Raw genomic sequence first — 24,983 nt, forward strand, 5'->3', positions numbered from 1 at the left:
AGTTAAGGAATGTGAGGTGATCAAAGAAGGAATACCATTGATTGCCTATCCAGGAAAAATTAGTATGTATATCCTGTGTTTGAAAAAGAGACTTAATTTTGCCAGTTTAAACAGGAAGAAAATTTGAACTCTTAAAATGATTTATTAACACAATGTTTGAATCCGCAACAGATTGGAGCATGCCCCATCAGCCCCCTCATCCACCTCCAGATCAACCATGGATACCTCCAGCTCCGGGCCCAATGAATATTGCTCCTCCATCTGAAGACAGCAACAGTCAGGACAGTGGGGAATTTGCTCCTGACAACAGGCATATATTTAACCAGAACAATCACAACTTTGGGGGACCACCACCTGATAACTTTGCAATGGGGCCCGTGAACCAGTTTGACTATCAGGTGAAACATATTTGTTGCTTAAATGTTGTAAACGAGCAGAGTCCCTTCCGTTGGGGTGTTCCCCGAAGGCCACTTTTCAGCAGAGTCTACAACAAAGTCTGATATTCTTTGATATTCTTCAAAGCACATGCATCATGAAGATGCTTTGTAGTTTGATTGTAAGACTAAGCTTTTTTAAAAAAAATAGCTATTCCAGCTGATTATACTTTTGTATAATTAAAACAGTCCCATGGTTACCTGTTCATTATGCAGTATGATAAGCTTTGTGTACCAGACAAAAGCATTAAAATCATGAAGACAAAATGCTTAAACACAGAACCAAAAGCATTGTGAGAAGGAAGATAGCTTGGATGATCTGTAGATCTTTTTCATCTCCTGATGGTTTGCTCCTGTGAATCAAGAAGACTTTATACCCACTATCTCACTTTTGGAAACAAGTTATATACAGTGTATGAAGGGAATAAAGTGTTGCTAGAATCTTGCATCTAGATACGCATGCTTGAGCCTTTGTGAGATCAGTAACTGCAGAATTGTAGCTAATAATGCCAGTTCATCCATTTGTCCTGGACAGGAAGCTTCCATGTTTGGAAAAATATTCCCTGTTACTTCAGTGGAGGAAACAATACTGGCATTCATTTCCTTTGGGTATGCATCTTGAAAGGAGCCAGTGAGGACCCCTATACACATGGTAACCATGCTTGCTTCTGAGCAGACATGAACTCCACTGTGAAGCTGTTAAGTACAATTCAGACAGTTAATTCTACCTATTCATTTCAGGGTATATAAACATGCCTGAATTTTTCTGAAATGTCACTTATATCAGAATATAATTGTTATTTAGGGATTGAGTCTTATATTTGTTAGATATGTAAACAATATCTTTTGGTTAGTGAACAATAAACATCACTGGAGAAGATTGATGCCTTCATGTGGTTTACTATTTTTTTCCTGTTCTAAACTTTAAATCTCTCAGTAGAATTATTATACCTATAAGTCATTTCTTTTCTGGGACTTGTATAATTTTAATGTTTTTAAAAAGGGTGCAAGCCTTGTAATTGATAAATGGATCAGAAGATGCTTTGCTCATAACTGAAAATATATCTCTAAGTTGTTCAGGCTGATTTTGATGAGTGGCATAGTTGTGTATGTTGCATGTACATGGCAATGCCCTCTTCCAAGTGTCATAATGAATAAAAAATCTTAAAAGAGCCTCCAACAAAAGGCAAACAAACACTGGAAGTGAGCATCATAAAGAATAGGGATGCTGTCCTTGATCCTTAAAGGATCAGTATTATGCTATTTCAGAATTCATTGTATTCTCTTTCGCAAAGGGTCAGTTTTTTCCACAGAGCTTCCATAGGTTTGCCTGGAAGATATATATATATATGGAACTGAAAGGCGAAAAAACTTAGTAAAATCATCTTAATATAACCTCCTAGTGACAATGAATGAACGTTCTATATAAAATATGAATGTAATGATTAACATTCAGTCAGGGTGATCAACAGTTAAATAAATTTGATTTTTTTCCCTGCCATACATTTGGCCCATCTGCGCTCTCACTGCTGGGGAATTCTGTAACAATATTAGGACCCCCAAAACCTCATTAATCTTTCCGCTGTGGGTTTATTTTATTTATGAAATTTTTGCTTATAAAATGATCTTAGGAAAGGTCTGGATTTCAGTCATTTTTAAATTTTCCTTCAGCTCCATACCTCAGATTATTCAAATTTTTAATTTGGGCTACAACCAGTTAACAGTTAATTTAAAAAATGAACTTTAGATGGATTTATCCTAAATCCAAAATTTCAACTGTCATTCTAATTTTTATCTAAAACTAGTTCTACCTTGAACGTAAACCTGCAATGATTTTCTTTCCAACAATAAGAACCATGTTGATAGTATGGTGCCCAGTTGAAAATCCATCACTTAAAGTTGTATATTCCACATGTGGAACCTCAACCTTGTTCCTTTTGAAACCATTTCTGTTCTGGTGTGTTGACAATAACATGAATTTGTGTATGTTAAATTACCAGAATGAATTGAAACAAGATAATTAGATGGTCTTTAATTTCTCATAGGATCTGGTTCATTTTTTTTTAATGTGATTGTAGTTTAGGAAACCATGGCCACTTAAAAGTCTTCAGAAAACCATCTATATTGAGGTTTTGGTAGTGCCTGCTTAGGAAACTTGTAATCAGATGACAAACCGAATCCTTCGAAAGTATTAACATTCTGTGATTTTTATCTAGTCCTGTCCCAGTCTATAAAAGAAATGCCATTATATTCCATCCTTTCTTACACTCAATTCTGACCTCTTTTTGGATTTCTGAGGTCATATGCTGCATTCAGATTGTCTTACAATATGTTCAATATGTATGTATTTGTAAACCACTTGGTAGGGAAAATTAAATTTTATATACTTGCTTAGGCTTGCTCTCAGCTTTGTACCATAAGGTAGCAGTTCATTTATATTGCAGGAAGATTGTTTTCTAGCTCTTATTTTCATACTCTCTATTGGTCACCCAGATTACCATGGTAGAAAAAGTAAAGTTGTTTAATATGGCTTGACTACTTGAAATTATTAATAGTAAAGGCTGAAATCCAGCAAATGCTGCTAGACTTACACTTCAAAGAATAGTTGAATTTGTGATTCCTGATTTTCAAACAGAGCGCACCAGCTGGTGATATGGCATAGCTGCTCGAAGGGGAAGTAAATAAATTCACTGGGTATTTGCAAGCCCTTGAGCATACCCAGAATAGTTCTTGAGTTGCTAGTGCTGCCAGATAAAAAGTTTGGTTTTGAACTCCACAGGAGGAAATGCAAGCCATTGAGCAGAAGTTAGGGATTTTCTGTATGCTTGGATTTCTATTATTTTACTACACTTTCTGAGTTCAGGACCACTTGTTAGGGTTAGGGAATGATAGCTCTGATTTGAAAGAAAATGAACATTATTACTCTTTCAGCATGGGGCTACTTTTGGTCCACCCCAAGGTGGGTTTCATCCACCTTACTGGCAGTCTGGACCCCCAGGGCCTCCGGGACCTCCGGCACCTCCTGCGCCTTCTCAGAACCGAAGGGAAAGGCCAGCATTCAGAGATCGTCAGCGTTCACCTATCACGTTACCCGTGAAACAGGAGCCTCCTCAAATTGGTATGTATTCACCAGGCTCACTTGTAGTGTTTTGAGACACATCCATACCTGTAACCAGTTCCAGTACAGTAAGAGTGAACGTGTCCTGTTTAAAATCCTGGCTTCAGTCTGGATTTGAGCAGTCATTTATGATCTCTGTAGAAAAAGGGCTTGTGACTGTAGACTTGGGCAAATGTTTCAGATAATGCTTCTGATCTTGCAGCTGATCTGTGGGGTGTACAAGGCTAGCAGGGTACGTGGTGCGCTCATATAGGCCTATTCAATGAAAAATTTTTTTGTCAAGATTTCAACGAATTGCTTAATTTTTATGCTAGCAGCTGGAGTTGGCTGAATATAAAGTGTGTAGGGAATTTAAAGTGCAAGAATCAAAATTGGAGGCTGCTGAGCTTGTCATTTTCTTGTTCCCTCCCCCCCCCCCAGCATTTTGGTCTTGGAGCCCTATGGGCTGGGGGAAGTAGGTGGGACAGGATGGAACAGTTTCAGGGCAAGGGTGCTGCTTGCCCCTTCCCACCCAGGGTTTTTATTCAACTGCAGACTGATCTTTGCCTTCATGTTTGCTGCTGCAGCATCTTTGTTAATTTGGAAATAGGATTAAAGAGTACAGTGGCTTCTTAGGAGCAGCAGTGGCGTAGGAGGTTAAGAGCTCATGTATCTAATCTGGAGGAACCGGGTTTGATTCCCAGCTCTGCCGCCTGAGCTGTGGAGGCTTATCTGGGGAATTCAGATTAGCCTGTACACTCCCACACACGCCAGCTGGGTGACCTTGGGCGAGTCACAGCTTTTTGGAGCTCTCTCAGCCCCACCCACCTCACAGGGTGTTTGTTGTGAGGGGGGAAGGGCAAGGAGATTGTAAGCCCCTTTGAGTCTCCTACAGGAGAGAAAGGGGGGGGGGTATAAATCCAAACTCCTCCTCCTCCTCTTTGACAAAAAAAATCCTTAAAAATATCAATGTGTCATCTTTGTCTATACTTCTTATAAGCAGATATCTGTTAACCACCTTTCTTTCTGATTGTTAAGATGCTGTTAAACGCCGAACTCTGCCTGCGTGGATTCGTGAAGGTCTAGAGAAAATGGAACGGGAAAAGCAAAAGAAACTGGAGAAAGAGAGAATGGAACAGCAGCGTTCACAGCTGTCTAAAAAAGAGAAGAAGGAAAATGTGGAACCAGGAGAAGAGGATGGACCTCGGTTACCCCAGAAAAGTAAATTTGTAAGTGAAAACATTTCTTTAGAATAGACAGTTTTGTGCATTAAATCAGTGTGTCCAGTTAATAATAGATGTTTGTTCTCTGAGAAATTAGCTACTGTCAGCCAGTGTCTGCAGTGAGGGCAGCAAGCTAACCATGGCTTTCAGAGCTGTTTAGCAATTCTCTGAATGTCGTTGTAGGAGATGACAGGTACAGAGGGATTAGAAATTAATAGAATACAATGAAGAAATATACTGTGTTGCTCTCAGTTTGAATTGCTAACATGCTTAAATGTGAACACCTGAATATGATTATATCTTGAAAGTATTTCACTTTTTTTTCTGTAGGACAGTGATGATGAAGATGAAGATATTGATAATGTAGAGGCTACAAGTAGTGGAAAAATTACCAGAAGTCCCTCTCCAGCTCCACAAGAGGAGCAAAGTGAACCAGAAATGACAGAGGAAGAAAAAGAATATCAGATGGTATGGTTTTGAAACAAATTTAATAGTTATATTTGTGTATAAGATGTTTTCAGGTTTTATTCTCCACAAAAAAAACATTTGAGTGTCTGGGTTTTGTTTTTGAAAACTAAAATTCCTCTTGAATTCCAGAACCCAAGCAAAGAGTAGCAAGGATTGCTTGGAATGTTCGGCTCTACAAATGGTTCTGTGACTTGATTCTGCTTGAAGTAACTCTTAATGGCTAGAAAGAAATGGAGAGCTGCACATACAGCTTGTCATTGCAGTATTCAGCCCCAAGTATTTTGGTGTATACCCACATGTATATTTTGACCTCTAGAGCATTTTTGCCATTCAGATTATGGGTTTGGGGCATTTGGTATTCACACTGACGAACAGCAAATTACAAGCTTGAGCGATGCAAATTCTAAACTCACAAACAAACTAGATACCTAACACATTCTGGAATAAAGCAGCCTTTACTTAGGCCTCAAGGCCAGTAGGAATGTGGTGGAGTGAATCTTTCTAGGAAGGGAATTTTGTTAATTCATTGCCACTACTGAGAAGGCTTATGCCATATGTTGGTGGCGTACCGGGGCTAAATTGTGCTCGGGGGCATAACCACCTCCCCATGCCCTCCAGCCTGGCTCCCCCCGCCCCACCAGGGAGGGAGGGTGAGGCTCTGATGAGCGCCATGGTGCCCACCCTCAAGCCCCGCCCCCTCTGCAGGCTGGCTCCTGCCTGCCGCCAAGCCCCCCCCCCCCCCGCACTCCCTGCAGGGCTGGGGAGGGCAGGAGCCGGCCTGCAGGGAGGCTGGAGGATGGGGCTTGATGTCAGTTGGTTGTGGCAATCAACTCAGCTGGCAAGCGGTGCCCTGGCTTGGGGGAGCTGCCGGGTGCCGGCCAGGTTGCTGCTCCTTAGAAAAGGCCAGGCACAGGGACCCAGCCGGTGCCCAGCATTCTCCCACGTGATAGAACGGCATGCGCCCGAGGACATGGGATACCCCATGTTCCCATTAGTGGTACGCCACTGCCATATGTAGTCAGCCAAAGCAGACACCTCAGGTAGTGAAAGCTGCCTGGTATATTCCCATTTCTTGTTCAGGTTAAAAAGCATAATGTCTATATTTTACCCCTATTTTTCTGAAACCCAAGATGCTTTGATAACTGTCACTCTGTCCTATATATATGGACTAATATGCAGCTGTTTAATTAGATTAATAAGGCCAGTTAAACTTCTCATGAAGTAAGGAATAAATGTGATGCTTAACTTCAGTAGTCTATTCTGCTTTTGTATTAACCTGAAGGAGTAAAGGGAACTGTACTTGCTGGGAATATTTTGAACTGTTCTATATTTAAAATTGTTCAGATGTTGCTGACAAAAATGCTGCTGACAGAAATTCTCCTAGATGTCACGAATGAAGAAATTTATTATGTGGCTAAAGATGTCCACCGTAAAGCAATAAAAGGTATGTTTATGCTTTCTGTTACTTTCATTAGATATCCTTCTTTTTGCATGTCTTACAACATTTTAAATCCATAGTTTCTGTAGCTAAAATTGAACTGAATATAAGGGAGAGAATTTACAACTCAAAGATATATTAATCATATACTGTTGTTCTGTGCAGTGTATTGTTCTGTGCAGTGTATTGTGAATTAACTTCACTTGTTTCATTTTCTTTCTATAATTCATTTCTAAATTATTGTAACATTTTTGTGTTAAATGGTTTGCTGGTAGCACTTTTAGTTCAAATATAGTTGAGCAAAAGGCAAGTTTAAATAATTTGCTTTCACTATTAGCCAGCTATTACATTAACAAGCAGGTAACTAAAATTCATATAGCTGTATGTAATTTGTTGACTGCAGATGATTTTTTCTTTGAAACTTATAACTACAGAATTATTTTTTAAAGCTATCCACTATTAATTCACAGTTTAATTTTCTAAACATTCAGGGCCAGAAAATGACTGGGGTTTTCAATGGATGATACGCTTTTAATGTTTTTTCTCTCCTCCACAAAACAGCAATAGTAGTAGATTTAACAATACCATAGACTCTCATGACTATGAAATCGTGGCTATTTGTGTTAACATGTTGTTCCTGTTGTTGATGTGATACAAAGCTCCTGCAAAACAGCTGGCACAGTCCAGTGCATTGGCTTCCCTCACTGGTCTTGGTAAGTACGTCGCTGTTTGAGAGGGGCTTAAGGGGGAGATGACTCTATCTTGTGTTTCCTAAAGTGTATTGAAACTAGATTGCAGTCACCCAAAATGCATTCGTCACACCCAAGGGTTTCCTTGTATCTTAGAGAGGGAGAACACGTTCTGAAACTCATGAAATTGTGTAGCATTCTTTCTTCTGGAAGCATATTGTATGCTGGCCCTCTGAAGTAAACTTGCTTTTTTTTCTTTTTGCCTGATAGGTTATGTGGTAACTAAAATATGGCTTTTAAGGAATTGTTTCTCCTGTCTTAAATTCAACTGTGTTACTTTCTGTCAAAATACCATTTTGTATTGGTTTTCTTTTTTAAAAAAAATCGCAGAAAATATACCAACATTTTGAGTTCTCATAGCCAGCTCTTAACACAATAGTGTGACATGCTGGATGTGAAATTCAGAATTTGATTTGGAGATGTAATGTTTATATAGTATTGTTAACATGTCAGTGTAACACCAACGGTACAGTTCTGTTTAATTTTGTGATACTAAATAAATATTTTGACCACTGGTGATGAGCTTGTTTGTGAGAGATTAAATGTATTTTGCAAACAAATATAAAGAGTAAGAAGGCCTGGAAAAGAAAGTAAAAATGCTTCTGTATCAGATGTTCAAGATTACTTTCTACCAGTCTGCTACTTTTTTCAGATCTGTCTTTTGGGGGAAGAGAAGTCCATTCCTATTCCATATCTGTACATTAAAATGTACAGACGTTTCTGAACAGGAAAAAATTGATTGGCATTTGGTACTTTTAAACCCTAGATATTGAAGTTGGCTGAAATCTTTGTAGATTACTCAGGGACATGTCTTAAGCACTACACTCCTGCGTATAGGCTATTGTGGATGTAGAGTGAACATTTGAAATGGCTCTACAAGGAACTTTTTTTACCCGTATACGTAGAGGAAAATATGTAATTGTAGCAATTGCTTGCTAGAAAATATGCAAGCTATTCCGGAAGAAGTAAAACCAGATTCTGAACAACAGTTCAAATGTGTGGGCCTTGAACACTCCAGTCAACCAGCATTGGCACTTCCTCCAGAATAAACGGCTTCTTCAGTGAAGAAGTTAAAGAAGGGCAATATACATTCATCTTGGCCCTGCAGAAGTATTAAGAACCAGGATTAATCTTTCCTCATGATAGACTAGGCTTTATGCACGCAGGTGGACTGGGTGGTTATGGATCAGGAGACAGTGACGATGAAAGAAGCGACAGAGGCTCTGAGTCATCTGATACTGATGAGGAGGAACTGCGACACAGGATCAGGCAAAAACAGGAAGCATTTTGGAGAAAGGAGAGAGAACAGCAACTACTGTTAGAAAAACAATTAGAAGGTAGGGCTGATGTTTGCCTCAGGTGCAGATGTATGTAGTACATTGTTTGCTTTAACTGGTGACACTTGGGAGGGATAAGGTTACATAAATGAATACATTATTTTTAAAACTAAAAATCCTAATTAAGTATGGTTGCTAATATACTTGTCTTTACCTAAAACCTGTTAAAATAAATCTTCTAGATTAGCATCATGATGATGTAATGGTTGTTTACGCAGAAATAAGCCCCACAGACTTCCAAGTAACCAGTGGAAAAATTGTTAAAAAAATTAAATTGCCTTTTGAGGTTTTGTTCTTGGTTAAAGTACAGATTTCTTGGATCTGTAGAGCCACTTTACTTTATATTACTACTTGTGGTTTTCTTTTATTTTTATATTTGCAGAAGAAAAACTCCAGAATGAGAAGATGGCAAAAGAGATGAGTGAACTTGTCAGTAAAGAGCAAAGCAGCAATTTGCCGCCAGAGGATGTGAAGCAAGAGGAGGATGAGGAGGTGTTTAGTGAAAAGAAAAAATCCCCAAAAGAAACAACACCAGATGTTGAACCCAAAAAAGAGGTTAAAGAAAGAGAGAGACCAGGAAGGAGTAGGTCCAAAAGTTCAAGCAGTGGTAGTTCAAGCGCCAATAGCCGAAGCAGCAGTAGTAGCAGCAGCAGCACAGCCTCTAGTTCATCCTATAGCAGTAGCTCAGGTAGCAGCCGCAGTTCTTCCCATTCTTCCTCCCCCAGAAGAAAAAAGAGACGTAGCCGCAGCAGATCTCTTTCACATAAGGTTAGGTGCAGTAGAAGCAGGAGCTATTCACGCCGAAACAGGAGAGGGAGGAGCAGGAGCAGGGGCAAGGTAAGAGAGAGGAGAAGGTCTAGTAGACATAGGAGTGTAGAGAGAGGGGAGAGGAGACGAAATCGTAGTCCTTCCCATGACAGAAACTGGGAGAGGCGTAGAAGCAATAGTCACTCAAGGGACAGACCGGCTAGCCATTCCACTCGCAGTGGGAGCAGAGATAAACGCAAAAGTGAGGACCAGAGCAGAAATGTCAGTGGAAACAGACACAAACACAGTCATGATATGAAAGTTCAGGAGAGGAAAAAGGAGCGCAGTAGAAGCATGGAGAAAGATAAGAAAAAGAACAAGGAGAGGGAGAGGGACCAAGAGAAACGCAAAGAAAAACAGAGAAAAGAAGAAAAAGACAGTAAAGCAGGCAACCATGATGAGAGATTAAAGAGGAAAAGAGATAGTGAAAGAACTCTCTCCCGCAGCGATTCAGTGTCTGCAAAAATTGTAAGGCATGATTCTAGGCAGGAAACCAAGAGAAGTTCTACCAAAGATAGCAAAAAGCATTCAGGTTCAGAATCTAGCACAAGAAGCAGTTCCGAGTCACCAGGCAGCATCAAAGAAAAGAAACCTAAGAAATCGAAGCATAGTCGGTCACGGTCTATGGAGAAATCTCAAAGGTCTGGTAAGAAGGCAAGCCGCAAACACAAGTCTAAATCACGATCAAGGTAGTATTATTTTAAGTTTCTTATTTGATTTATGTATTTATTTATATTTCTATTCATCATCATGCCTGCAACATATATTTTTTACAAATTAAGCTAATGTCTTTAAATTATTTGGGAGGGGGCATTTTGAATTGCATTTTTCTTTTTTAAAATAATAATTAAGCCTGAAGAGAGAGAGAGAGATATTTTGATTATTTTTTTTCTCTTTAATTTTTCCCCTTCTCTTTATTTTTCAGGTCAGTGACTCCTCCTCGTCGTAAGCGCTGAGGAACAATATGGCGCTAGTGATAAATTTTAAAATTCCATGAGTTTTTAAGGGCTTGTCTCATTATAGAGGCACAATTGTGGCTACGTAGGTGAAAGCTGAACCTCTTTTTAAAAAACAAACAAAAAATCTGTAAATAGCTGTATTTTTTGGAAATGCTGCTCAGAGTTAAGTACTTGCTAGGATTTCTTTGTACTTCACATTTTTCAAAAATGGTAGTGCTTACTAAGAATATAAAACATGCCATTCTCTTTCAGCTGTAATGTTCTTAATTGCGATTGAATGTATTGTGATGTCAATAAAATTCTTTAGTTCATTTTTGCTTAAATTCTTGCATTTTAATTTATTTTAAATTGTGTAATTTTTACAAGGCATTTTTGTTTTGTTCATTTATAGTACTTTTATCAGTGTTAAGTTTCATCCTTGGATAAGTAAAGGTCAGCTCCTGGGCATAGGAATTGTTGAGAATTAATTGGTTGGGATTTTTAAACTCTTGAAACTTCATATATTGTGTGTGAATAAAATGTGTAATTCTTAACGTAAAGCATACCTAGCTGAGCCCAAATAGCTATGAAGTGCACGTAGCCAAACATGTGTAATGTGAATTTGTAGTTCTGGAACTCTATTCCTCAATATTTTCAGATGCATAGATTGGAGGGTTCATATTACTAGAAAAACTAGAATTTCTTTTGGCTTTTGTTTTATTGGTATATACCTATTGGAGTAGATATTAAATTATTTTTGTGATACACAGATGTAATAAACACAGTTAGGTCTTCTAAACTCTTATTAGAATCCAAACTACATTTAAAATTTTTTTTTCAAAAGATTAACTTGGCTAGAGAGGTGGTCTTCTGGATGACAGACAAAAGGATAGTGAGCTCATGACAATCAGGAATTCCAAACAGGGTACTGCAACCTGACCCTTTCAAACAGAGGTGTGCACATATGTTATGACTTATGAATGAAGCTTCAAAATGACTGCCGAAGTGTTGTATTAGAAGACTTTCTGCGGTGGTATGTTGTTTAAATAGTGTTTTCTCTTCGGCTAAAAAATGCCAGCTAAGACTGTGCAATTCTATGCACACTTACTTAAAAGTAAGCCTTATTTATGATAGGCCTTTTTTTGAGTAAGCCTCCATAGGAGTGAGCTGTACAACAAAATTCTGTACACTAGAATTTGATTTATTTTCCCTTCAATTACTACTGGAGGAAAAAATGAACTCTGAAGAATATAAACCCTAATACACATGTGTTTAGAAAAGTATGTATCTTAGAGTGGCCCCAGAAAGGAAGGTGGTTGGGATTTCAGGTGTTCGAACTTTTTCACTAGCTTTAAAATTAACAACTGAGGAATACAGCTTTCCATAATCTACAACATTAATCAAAATCTGGGATTTAAAAAAAATTGTTCTAGAAACAAGATTGTGCATGAAGGTTTTATATATTTTGCTTGCTAGCCAGCTTTGTCGCTTCCTGTATCTGTAGACCTTGCATTTCCTTTCACACAAGTGCACTGATCTGGGTAACAACTGTATGCCAATAAATAGAGCATACTTTTTGGTCTTCAACAGATTCGTAGATTTTGCTTTGTAGTACAAATGACAGTACAGAAAGAACACTGGACCCATTCTAATTAAACTGTTGACATTTGCATTCATTAAAATTTTATTTTACCAAGCTAGAGTCCACATTCTCCATGTGTTTTGAATAGAGAAGGTAACCACCTCAAAGCTGCCTACACTTAAATTGGTCATGTTCTTAAGCATAAAAAAACCAAGGTGTGGGAAATCTGCATTACTCTCATATTCACCCTTGAAAGGCTTGGATGCAAATGACATTTTCTTCCAGATACCAGTTCATGTTGTGAATGTAAGTATACATAGGTGTATGTATGCCGTTATCCCCTGATAAGCCATTTTCCTGGTCTTGAAAGATGTATCAGTGAGAGGAAATACTTTACCACCCCATCCAAAAGTGGGGGAGGGGCTGAATCTGTCATTGAGAGCGGTGTGAGGCTGCGCTGGTGGATTTGCCCTTCCTGGTGTACTGGCCCTGACAGGAGCAAATCCACTGGCAGGAAGCCACGGCAGTGGGATGTGATTCTGAAAGCTGCACTGGTGACGGTAGCATAGCAGGGGTTGGGAGAGGAGGCTATTCTAGCTCACATGCTGCCATTGCCCCAGTTGCGCTGGCATCCCAGGTTTAGGACCTATGCCACTGAAAAAGCTGGCTTAAGCCCATTAAACATAATGAGAGCTTCCTGGTAGCAGGGAGGCTATTTTGCATTCATAGCCTCCCCATGCCACCAGGAAGCCGCCTTGGGAGCGGCAGGCCAGTGCAGCTGCAGAGCTGCAGCCGGATTTTACAGTCCATTGATGGGGCTGCCCATCTGTTACTCAGTAAGAGTATCACCAGAACAATTTCCCCCTTATTTCCCAGTATTTTGTTTACATTACTTGTAGTCTGCTTTTCTCACTGAGATTCTAGACTTAGTACACAATGTAAATTACTAAGATAATGCATCTAAGAATGCATATGATTGGAATCGCAGAAATTTGAAACAAAACTGGGACTACTCCCAGATAACTGCATAGGATTATGATTTTAATAAACCATGGCAGAAGACAAGCAAGAGAAAATCATGATACAGAGTTGATATTTTTCTTCCTAATGCAACACAGAACTACAGAAGAGAATATTCAGTTTCCTATCACACTTTCACACATATTTCATGTATTTGAAATTTGAGAACTATAAACCTTTTTAAATGTAATTTTGTGGAATTAATATATAATAGAAACTACGTATTAAACTCAGAGCATCACTGAATGCAAAATGAAAAGGTTTTCTTGTAACTAGGAGCCCGGATCTGGATGGCCCAGTCTAGCCTAATGTCATATCTCAGAAAATAAGCAGGGTAGGTCCTGTTTAATACTTGCATTGGAAATTAACAAGGAAGTCCAGGGTTGCTATGCAGAGGAAGACAATGGCCAACCACCTGTGAATGTCTCTGGCCTTGAAAATCCAATGGGGTTCCTATGAGTTGGCTGTGACTTGATGCACTTTACACACACACACACAAGTATCCAGCAGGCAGTACTCACATGACCTAAGGGTAGAAACAAATTACTGATCATGAAAAAAGGTTGAAGAGTCTGGCTATTAACCCAGCTGAAGAGCCCCATAGTGCAGACTGGTAAAATACAATCAAAGCTCTGTTCATGACGTGAGTCCAGGAAGTTGGTTTCAGGTATCTGGTTCAAGACTGACTCGGCCTCAGTGGCATACCGCTAATGGGGGCGTGGGGTAGGCCGGTTTTTGCCCTCCCCAGCCCCTGGGGAGGGCAGGAGCGGGCAGTGGGCTCAGTGGCTGCTGCAGTGTCCCTCCCCCTGAGCCCCCCTCCCTGCTGTGGCTTCCTGGCTCCTATGGAGTGGGGCACGGGGCCGTGGTCATGCCCCCCCCCCGCACAATTGGTATGCCACTGCTCAGACTTTCATTCTTCTGGGGTCAATGCAATGAGTACCCAGTTTGCTGGGGGTAAAGTGTAGATGACTGGAGAAGGCAATGGCAAACCACCCTGTAAACAGTCTGCCTAGTATACGTGATGTGATTGTCACTCCATGGATCAGTAATGACCTGTCGCTTGCATCTTTAACTTTTATTAGCTAGCTAGAGCTTCTTAGTAGCACATATTAACAGTGCAATCCAAACGGGAATTATTCCAGTTTCAGACAGGTGAAATGAACAGACAGACTGGAGTAACTCTCTTTATGACTGCACAGGGCACGGCTTGGAAAGTTAGTTTGATAAAGCCTCACGTTCCCACACATATTACAAAAGTTATATATATGAATGTACTCAAAAGGAGGGATGCTTTAAGTGTTTAGTTCACGTATAGCCAACTTTCTCACTAAGGAGGATTGCAAAATATATATTTTTGTAAATGCAACTAAACAACATAAACCACCTCATGAACTGTGCAATAGGACTGGGATTACAACAGTAGAGTGGGACTGAAGGCAAGAAAGCAGACATTTGAGAAACGGAATGAAGGCAAGATACACTCCCAAGTGAAGGACAAAGGCTTGAGGCTAGTTTCATTATGTTCAGAACAACCCCAACTGGAGCACACAGACACAAAGGATGAATGTAAGAGGCGAGAAAATCCTGCAGCCACCTCTGCTGAGCTACAGCCGGGCTCTGCAACTGGCTCGATGAGTGTCGGGCTATTTACAGCGACGGACAAACCGGAGGCAGGAAGTGGAGGCCCAGACATGAAGTCTCGTTGGTAAGTTAGGAGAGGAAAGCGGAGTCGCGGGCGTCACCGCTGCGTTTGCGGGCTTTGTTCCGTGGAAGTGAGGAGACATGCAAAGCTGGGGTCGCGCCTGGCTGAGGAGGGCCAGGCGGCTCTGGGTTTCTTGCAGCGAAATGGCGGCAAGCCGGACGGTCTGTGGGCGCACCTTGAGCCTGCGGGCAGCGCTCGGTGAGTGACCCTTGCACGTGGCCCTAGTCTTTTGCTCCTTGCTTTGGGAACTGCGTGTACCTGAGCCCTCCCGGCCATGGCGCTTTCCGCTGCTGCTCTGTTGGTCAGGATGGGCCTTTTCCTCGCCCATTCCAAAGACCGTTTGTAGAGGAAAGGAAGGTCACTGCTATTGTGGGTAGACTGCTGGCCATGCCGAAGATCAAGTAAGTTTTGCCCTAAACGGACATAAAAATGTATACCTGTTGCATTGCTGGATGGAACCAGAGTTATTGCTGAAGAAGCAAGTTAATGCAGCTGCCAGAAAGCCTTTCTTCCAACTCAGCCTAGCCTGGAAGATGGCCCCTTACCTTGATAAGGCTGAGCTGGCCACCTGGGTCCATGCTACAGTGTCATTGAGACTAGACTACTGTAATACATTCCATTGGTCTCGCCTCAAAATCAATGTAGGAAATTCCAAGTGGGGCCAAATGTTGTCACTCAGTTGTTATTGAGACCTAGGCTCATTCCACACATGCAGAATAATGCACTTTAAACTGCTTTCAGTGCTCTTTGAAACTGTGCAGAATGGCCAAATCCACTTGCAAACAGTTGTGAAAGTGGTTTGAAAACGCATTATTTTGCGTGTGTGGAAGGGGCCCTAGTCAGAGCATGCATATTACTGTCATTTTACAGTCATGCCAGCGGCTTGCCAATCAGTTTCTCCCCTCAATATGAGGTATTGGTTGCACATACAAGACCATTCATGGCCTTTGAAACTTAAATCTGCAAGACCAGGTCTGCCCCATGCATGCCATGACAGTTTTGCTCATGTGAGGAGGGCCTTCTGCAGATGCCAGCTTACAAATAGTCGGAATCAACAACTGCCCATACATATGTCTTCTCCATTGTGGGGTCTGCCTGAGAATGGCCTGTCTGAGAGGGTCAGGAAAGCTCTCCTGGCTTTCTGCAAACGAAGCAAACCTGAATTTTTCAAGAGGGCTTTTCTATGCAGTCGAGTTGCACTAAATGATATATAATGTTACTTGGATAAATTATTAGGGAGTGTGGTCTATACTACTGAGTTTAGCTTGCTACAACTAGGATCCAACAACATATTTTTTGCATTATTTAGTGTGTCATGTTAATACTTACTCTCTGTTTCAGCTCTGTTTTTACATTTCTGTTTGGTTCTACAACCTTAATTCTTATTGTATTATTTATTGAATGTCCTATTCTGTTGATTGTATTCACTCTGCATAATGTGCCTTGAGTCTTAGTAAAAAAAATGTAAAACCTTTAAATGATGCAAATAAATAAATGGCTGAATTGATTAAGGAAAAAACAAAAAGGAATGTAGGGTTTAAAAATGCTGGTGAATTGTTCTTGATATACTCTTTTCCACATAAAGATCAAAGTAGAATTGGAACTTCATCTGCCATGTGCTGGACCGTCTTTGTTTTAGAATGCTCTGCTTGGGTCATAGTGCCTACCTAACAGAACTAGGTAGGCACTAGGACTCGAGTGGAGCATTCTGAAACAAAGATGGTCCAGCATGTGGCCGATGAAGTTCCAGTTCTACTTTGATCTTTATGTGGGAAAGAGTTTACCGGTAAGTGTTTACAATCAACCATACAAGTAGTTTGTTCTGTTCCTTCAGATAGTATTTTCACTATTTTTTGTGGGGGTGGGTGGGAATCATATTTCTCTGTACCCACCCTCCATACAAAATACTGTGACAGGATTGGGACCAAGCTTGTAACACCTGTGCTATTGGGCACCAAAGTTGGTTTTTCAGTTGTATATGTAAAGCAAATTGGCAGTGTATCTCAAAAATGCCACTGGAGTTTGTGTGTGTCTATGATCGTGCACTGATAAGGTTATTTTACAAGTATGCTAGTGGTGTCACAAACCTGTTGCAACAAATCTGTCTGAATTTGGAGGCAGGGCAGCCAGAATAAAGCTCAAATTACAAAAAATATGCAGAAGACATCATTCAAACAGTATGTTACATTTTTGTGACTATTCCAGTAATGTGGATGAGGTTATTGTCACACATTTTGTCAAAGGTTGATGTTAACCTATGGTTAATTGAGATGCATAAAGATTCTATAACAGCTTCAGGAGTTAGTGGTCTGAAAAGCTGGTTACACAGCTTATTCTTTTAAATGTGTCTTTATTCAGGTAATCTATCTTTATTCAGGTAACCACTGTATTCTGCCTCCTCAACTAAATCAAGGAGTTCTGTTTAGGAAACCTAAAATTCAGTTAACACACAGTGCACATGCCAGCTTGACTGACGTATGGAACAAAATGTAAGTATTACTTAAAAGTTATCACAGCTAACTGAACAATATTTGTATGACAAAATCGTGTTTTGTTCATTACAACTTCCATATTGTGAGCAACAGTAGCTCAAAATAGGTATTCTGGCTTAGCTTTCCTAATTATTATTATTCGCTTTCCTAATTATTTCCTAATAAGCAAGAAGCTTAGTAATGTAACTTGTTACTTATTTAACATGTGATCTACAAGTTGTAATAGGGGATGTCCTAAAGTACGGGAGGTCCTTGGCAAAATGCCTTCTGTGCCCACTTCCCTTCCCCATATTCACTAGGTCACAGGTGGCCAATCTATGGCACTCCATATGTTCATGGACTACAATTCCCATCAGCCTCTGCCAGCATGGCCAATTGAACATCTGGGGTGCCATAGGTTAGCCATCCCTGCACTAGGTGTACCCTTCATTTGTCAAATGGAGAGCAGGTAGTCTTTGCCACTTGTTGCCATCTGCTAGTGTCATCAGGCAAATGGCAAATGTTGCTGCTTGTGTTGCGGGCGGAGGGCACGATGCCCTGGGCAGAGCAGCGGCGGAGGTGTGACCGGACCATGGCGGGAATGGGCGGTACTGTGGCAGGGGTGTGGAGCGCGCCCGCGCCCTGGACGCAGTGTCCCCTTCACTCCACCTCTGGCTAGATGTGCTGATTTTCTCTTTTTCAGGAAAAAACATTCTCTTTGAACTTCTAAATGTCAGCTAGCTGATTCTCGTGTTTCTACCTGCTTGGTTGTTTAGATCCTGCACAATCCAGCTATTCAGCACTTCTCACACAACAGTGGATCCAAAGGAAATGAAGAAGTTCCAGCTCATGGCACACAAATGGTGGGATGAGGATGGAGATTATTCAGCCCTTCATTCCATGAATGATATTAGAGTTCCATTTATTCGGTAAAATAATAGAATCTTGTTAATTTTTGCCTTTTCTTTCTGAAAGAGAAAGGAATCTGAAAATAAGAGGAAGTCTCCTCTCCTCAATTGTAATCAAACATAACTGGGCTGTTCATTTTTATAAACAAGTACAGTGGAACCTCAGTTTTTGTTGGTAATCCATCCGAAAATAATCAATGAAAACCGAATAATGAAAACCGAGGCTAACTTTTCCATAGGAATCAATGTAAATCCAATTAATCTGTTCCAGGCATTCCAAAAAACATACCAAAAACACATTTTTTGGTGAATAAACATAATGTTTAATGCTGATAACACTAGGACCAGCTTTAGAGCCAGTGGACCAATGTCGCACCAGAAAGCTGTCCAAAGAGGTCTGTTTCTGACGCTTCTTTAAGATTTGTCTGAAATGGGGCAAGACATTGTCATGAAACAAGTTGCAGACACGGCCTGCAACAGCTTTGTCCGTGTGATTTTTCTCCACAAACCCCTGCACCTTACTGCAAATTTATGAAAACTGAGGCAAATTGATGAAAACCGAGACAAATTTTTCACTGAAAAAAATAGATGAAAACCGAAACTGATGAAAACCGAAGACAATGAAAACTGAGGTTCCACTGTACTGCTTGAGTTGGCTAGTGGAGGCCAGTTTTGATTAGTGGGATTGCAAATTTGACTGGCTTTGTGTGTGTGTGGTTGTATTGATTCTGGTGCAACAGCAAATGTAGAGAAGGAAATATTAGGATTGTCTTCCCTTCCTACAGCAATTAGTCATTCGTGTTTAATAAGCTCTTGAAATTCATTCAGTATTTCTAGAAGAAAAGTCAATATGTTGAGATTTTAGTAAACCCATTATTAGTCCATGGCCCTAATTAGGTTTAATGAAAGCAGTATTTTTTTGCATTTTGTATAAGAGACATTGTTCTAAATATGAGAAGAGATTGTCCTCTGGGAAGCCCTCTGTCTGGCATGAAGATCCTGGATGTTGGCTGTGGTGGTGGACTGTTGACTGAGGTAAAGATTACCAGTTTGGTAATGGATTCTGACTCTAATCTTCATTTGAATTAGACCTGATATTAAGAATAATGTCTGTTTACTTCTCCCATGCCTTTCCATAACAAGATTATTTTATCTGTAATTTTAAGATGATTGTACTTAGTAGTCCCCAAAACCACTTTGGGAGAACACTACTTAAATGTTTTCAGGGTACTAAATCTCTGCAACTGAAGTAGAAAACTATGTGAGAGGCAAACATTTGGGTTGGAGGCATAGTTTGTGTGGAAAGTCTCTGTTCCACCTGTTTTACTGGGCTTTAGTAAAATTTCAGAGCAAACTTTGATAGGTAAATGGTTATAACTTTTATATTAGGAATGTCTTAAAGGAGCATACTTTATAAGTTGTTTTAGGTAAAAATTAAAAACATGTGGTTCAACTTTTTTTAAAAAAATAAAGAACATCCACAAAATCAGGTAATATAATCTCAGAAGCAAAGACCAGTGCTGCCAAGTAACTGATAGTACTACTGATGACAGATGTACTGTACTTTGTGTAGATCACACTTCTATCGACATCTTCTGTTAACTAATGTATTAAGCACAGTATGCTGAATATTGTTTTTGTATCTTAAGTACTTGATCAATCTAAAAAGAAAAGTTGCATAATAACATTTGTGAGATCAGTGGTGACTCTGGATTGGGGAAGGATACTGAAGTTTGCATTGAGTTGTTCTGTCACTTCAGCTAAACTTCTAGTTGGTGGAAGTGAAAATTATTTTCATTCATACAGCAAGGAATAACATGTTTGTGGTACTAGCCCCTAGGTAGGTTGGGAGCTTCAGTTACTGGCATTGATCCATTGGAAGACAACATCAGAACAGCTGAACTGCATAAATCATTTGATCCTGTCCTAGCCAAGAGAATACTGTATAAATCCTGTTCACTAGAAGATCTTGTGGAAGAAGCTTCGGAAATCTTTGACATCATTGTAGCTTCTGAAGTAGTAGAGCATGTGGCTGATGTGGAAATGTTTGTCAGGTGCTGCAGTGAAGTGTTAAAAGTGAGTTCCTAACAAAACAGTTTTAAAGCAAAAAATTCTAATGTACTGGTCTGTTTCTATCCACACAGTTCCTCCAACAGAACAGCAGTGGCAGTAGATGGCAGATTAGTGACCACAACTTTTTTATACTGCTAGGCTTACCCCTGATTGCTGCAAACTAGGAGGCAAGCGTACCTCGTCTCTGCCCTTAAGACAAACTGTCTCTTATACCGTGGCTTTCTTATTTTAATAAAACATTTGATAGTGTATGACTGGTAAAATATTGGGTAGACAGTTAACTGAGGTATGCTGAACTTAGATCTGCTAAATAGTTAATGATCTAATGGAAATAAAATGGATAGGTGCAAGAATGTTTTTGAGCTTAGGTTTTAGGGCAGGTAGCAATATATTATTATTAACCTCTCCCCCCCCCCCCAAACACACACACACCAAATTACATACATTTTGATTGTGCAAAAAGGTTGTCCTTTGTCAGCTTGTTTCTGTACAAGTGTGAATTAAAAGATCTAAATGTCTCCCAAAACAAACCTTGGATTTTGGAGAGTCCCCAGGAAAAGGGAATTTTAGAGTTGCCAGGTAGCTGTCAAGAACATGTCTTTGTATGCCTTTTGTAGTAAGTTTATAATGAGGGATTATAAACACAAAATGAAAATAGTAAGAGTCAGAGTGGAATAAATTGCATAGGATTGTGACTAGCAGTTTAGAAGAATCATGACAGTTAACCTAAATGTCTAACAGTTTTAGTTTGTTTTATAAAATGCTCTTTCTAGAGTGTTTTTCAAGCCATTCTGTTTCCTAGAATGGCACACTTTTGGATGGACCCATGTATGCTTTTTCACAAAGAATACTGTTGTTTTGCTTTCTATAGAAATGACTTGTTGACAAAATTGTATTTTATTTATTTAGCCGGATGGCTGTATATTCATAACTACAATCAACAAATCACAGTTGTCTTACATCTTGGGCATTGTAGTTGCTGAGAAAATACTGGGCATTGTTCCTGCAGGCACCCATGATTGGGAGAAATTCATATCTCCTGAAGAACTGGAGCGGATCCTAGAATCAAGTAAGTATTAAATCCAAAGAGATTCAGTGTAGGTACAGCTTTCCATCAAGTGTAGCTGCTGATGACCTTGCCATAATAGAGATGCAGTCAAGAAAATGCATTGCGAACAGTTATCTGGTGAGTTTTGTGAGATCCTTAAAGAGCAGAATGGTTTGAACAAGACCCCCAGTGGATTGCAGATTGTTTCCTGGAGGGACATAGTTAAACCTCTCCCAGAAAAAATGGACTGTAACTAGATATTGCCTAATTCTGACTTTATATGATATATGGAGAAACTAGTGAGCTTAGAAGACATTCTGGTCCAGCCGCTAGTGAGTGGCAGGAGGTGAGTGGTCTAACGCCCATGATTCTGCTCTTGTTTGCTGTTCTTGCCGCTGTTCCTAGGAACAGTGCTCCATATTGTGCTAAAGCCAGTTGGGAAGGTGCAGTCTGATCATTCTGCCTATTCAAGGCTGCAGGGAGTTTCACAAGTGCAGATGACTATGCTTGAGTCCTGTATCAATGGTTGCTTCTCTCCCTCCTCTTGCAGATGGTTTTTCAGTCCAGACAGTGAAAGGAATGTTATACAACCCTCTCCTTGGATCCTGGAGCTGGACTGGAACCACTAGCGTTAACTATGCCCTCCATGCTGTGAAGTGCAGTGTGCAGGAACAGTCAAGTCCAAGCGAGTCACCTCTGGAGACAGACAGACAAAGTACAGTTCCAAACGGAAGCTAGTATTGGAACCAGTATTTGAGGCAGGTGGCAAGTTGGAAGACAGAGGAACATTTGCATAAATGGCTGTCATAATAAACCAGCAAGGAATGAATAGCCTTGTGTTTGTAGTGCTGGATGTCAAAGAGTGTCTGCCTGCCTGTTCCAGAGCAGTCTTGAGGGAGAAGAATTGTTCTTTCTTTATGGTAACAAATGAACAGTTCTCATTTGGGTTATCCTGAATAAGAAGTCAATTGTGTATCTACTGATCAGGTATTTGGGGCAAACTGTTAGAAGAGACTGGCTGTTCATGGACTGGTTCTTTTAGTGGTGCCGTGTTTGTAAAGAATAATCTATATGTTGTCAAATACTTTTTGTGGATGTTTTTGGCATAAAATGAAATTATTTATATCAGCCTATGTCACTCATGTTATCCAAATTCACTAGCTTCAATATTTTAAAAACTTGAATGGGAAAAAATCTTTCTCATGTTTCTTGTAGTATTAATTCTACACCTCACCATTAATAACTAATGATGATGGATTCAGTGTGCAGATGAAATCAGAGCTGTTTTAACATTTACATTCTTCTTCCATATTCATGTGAATAAGGTACTTATTCTACCCCCAATGTGCAGTGATATCCCTCTTCTCAAAAAGTAATACATGGTAGGACACAAAAACTGATTACTCTGAATTTCAGATCGCCTGTCTGCCAGCCTGGGAGTTGCTCTACCTTTTCAGATCCAGCTTCTGGGTTATATAGTGAACCCACCTATTTGCTGGGTCCTAAGGGCTGCTTGTAATCTGTAGTCAGGGTCTTAGTGACACATAAATTGTATCTTTATAAGTCTTGGCTACAGAAAAATGGTTGGAATGGTTGGATGGGCCAATCAAAAAAGGGGGGGAGGATACAGCAGTGGCTAGGGATGGCACCACAGCAGCATACTCATGCCTCCTCCAGTGAGGTTTCAGGCAGCATGGGGAAGGGGAAAAAAATCTGCCTGAGAAATCCCATAAGAAACACTGACTTACACCACCCTTTTTGGTGTAATAGATCAGCTGCTGGGGTAGGAGGCATTCCTGGGCCAAAAGTCCTTTGGGACAATTGATGGAGGCTGTTGTGGCAGAAGCCTGCTGCTACTAAGCCAAACTTTCAGGTTTGTGTGCTGCTGTGGCCAGCTGTCATGGTAAGTCTCTCTGTTCCGGCATCTGTGCCACTTTGCATTGTGCTGGTGGCAGGGCTGCTGGTGCAACCCCTTCTTCTGCTTCTGCCCCTCCCCCCCCCCAATTTGGATTGCACAGTTAAATGTACTAGTACTTAAACTGGGAGGTGAGGCATAAGCAAAACCTTGACTGATGAAACACTAACTTGCCTATTTCCCTACCTTACATTTTTTAGACAGATTCTAGACATGCATGCCTGTACGTTGTTGGTTCTCTAGACTTCTCTTGCCAATTTTGCTGCTGACCTTGGTATGGCATTTACACTATACTTGAACCATTTCACATCTGCATCTGTGAAAGAGAGTCTAGGGCAGCTGTACACCACTGGAGGTGGCGGGTTGGAAAAAACACTTGAAAACATGTATTACAAAGAGATAAAGTATTTACATATAGTCTTATCTTCCTTTAAAAGGTGAGCAAAAGCCACCTGCTCACTATATTATTTACTTCATTGTAACCCTACACCCCCCCCCCCCAGTGAGGACTAATATGTCTCCCTTTCTTTTTCTTACAACAGCCCTAGGAGGTAGATCAAGCTGAAGAATACTCAGTAATGTTACATGGCTGAGTTAGAATTCATATATAGGTCTCCTGGATCTTAGTCTGATATTCTAACCACTATACCACACTAGTGCTCTATGGAAGATGGTAACATTTCCTCTTGTAGCAGTAAGACTTCTTGACACTTTATGCCAAACACCTAGCAAGCCTGTTGAAAAGAGCGAAGAGTAGGATACCATTTTATGCACATGTGTTTCTCCAATGGTGACAGTGTTAAGTACTGAATGATCTGATGTTCGTGCTTCTATTTGAATCTGTCCCTTTCAGCTGCAGGCAGCCATACTGGGGAAGGGGAAGGATCTTTAATCCAGAGAGGAGTTGGGTTATAGTAGCTTTCTGTGTGATTCTTCTTGCATCCTCTAATTGCCAGCTCTGGAGGGATACGGGTGTTGTGAATGAGAAAAATATATGCACCAAGGAGCACCAAACATTGCATTATGCTGATTCATACCACTGGTCTACCAAGGCAACAGTGCCTACTGCAGGGGTCCCCAGCTGTTCTGAGCCTGTGGGCACATTTGGAATTCTGACAAGGCATGGTGGGTGCAATAACAAAATGGTTGCCACAGGAGGTGGAGCCAGCCACACAATGATTGACACATTCAGTAACATAGTGCAGTTCTTCATACTGTGATAGCAGCTACTGCATCCGCCAAACATTTTTTTAAACACAAAAATCTGCACAGCCAATCAGAAACTGTACTAGGCAAAAGCCCTAGTATCACTTGGTGGCACTAGAAAAAGTGTTGGTGGACTCCATAGTGCCTGGTCTATTGTGTCTCATCCTAAGGTCTCCAATCTTTCATATCTCTTTAATTGCTTGCATGCAAGGACAATATTCCATCTCTGAACCAGGGGTCTTCCCTGGATTTGGCAGCATGCCACAATCCGTTGCCAAAGTGGTCCCTGGAAGAAGTGGACACTTGCGGTGCTCCTCATGCTTCTAAAACCACATCCTGTTCTGTAACTTTTTTGTTTAACGAGAGCGAAAACATTTTGAAAAGCAAACGCTGGGCGTGTATTTACCTTCGGTCCCTCACCTAGAGCCTAGTCACGTGGCGTGGCCTAGGCGAAGGCAATAAAAGCTGCAGGGATGAAGCCGCAAGAGCCACAACAGCGCGAGCCAATCGCACGGAGCGCCACTTTTGCAAGGAGAGAGCAGCATTGGGGCTCGGCTCTCCACCGGC

General features: G+C 40.5%; 2 protein-coding genes across 3 annotated transcripts in view; both read left to right on the top strand.

The window, feature by feature from the left end:
- The window catches only part of PNISR (PNN interacting serine and arginine rich protein), a 38,718-nt gene extending 27,883 nt beyond the window's left edge, over positions 1–10,835 (top strand). The window contains exons 4-12 of one of the 2 annotated variants that reach the window (XM_048493980.1): positions 172–398; positions 3,366–3,552; positions 4,570–4,760; positions 5,085–5,222; positions 6,567–6,666; positions 7,320–7,373; positions 8,576–8,746; positions 9,129–10,242; positions 10,479–10,835. In XM_048493980.1, the coding sequence (XP_048349937.1) occupies positions 172–398; positions 3,366–3,552; positions 4,570–4,760; positions 5,085–5,222; positions 6,567–6,666; positions 7,320–7,373; positions 8,576–8,746; positions 9,129–10,242; positions 10,479–10,509 (2,213 nt within the window). In that variant the 3' untranslated portion in view covers positions 10,510–10,835. Of the gene's footprint in view, positions 1–171; positions 399–3,365; positions 3,553–4,569; positions 4,761–5,084; positions 5,223–6,566; positions 6,667–7,221; positions 8,747–9,128; positions 10,243–10,478 lie in introns of those variants that run through there. The other variant, XM_048493988.1, reaches the window with a different exon arrangement.
- A 3,969-nt stretch (positions 10,836–14,804) lies between these two features.
- COQ3 (coenzyme Q3, methyltransferase) lies at positions 14,805–22,423 on the top strand. Its single transcript, XM_048493999.1, has 7 exons — positions 14,805–14,993; positions 17,173–17,284; positions 18,043–18,195; positions 19,110–19,209; positions 20,008–20,250; positions 21,157–21,316; positions 21,846–22,423. Exons 1-7 carry the CDS (start codon positions 14,876–14,878, stop codon positions 22,031–22,033), a joined length of 1,074 nt encoding a protein of 357 aa, XP_048349956.1. The 5' UTR covers positions 14,805–14,875; the 3' UTR covers positions 22,034–22,423.
- Positions 22,424–24,983: the final 2,560 nt, after the last annotated feature.

Source organism: Sphaerodactylus townsendi, linkage group LG01, assembly GCF_021028975.2.
Source record: "Sphaerodactylus townsendi isolate TG3544 linkage group LG01, MPM_Stown_v2.3, whole genome shotgun sequence".
Lineage (NCBI taxonomy): Eukaryota > Metazoa > Chordata > Lepidosauria > Squamata > Sphaerodactylidae > Sphaerodactylus > Sphaerodactylus townsendi.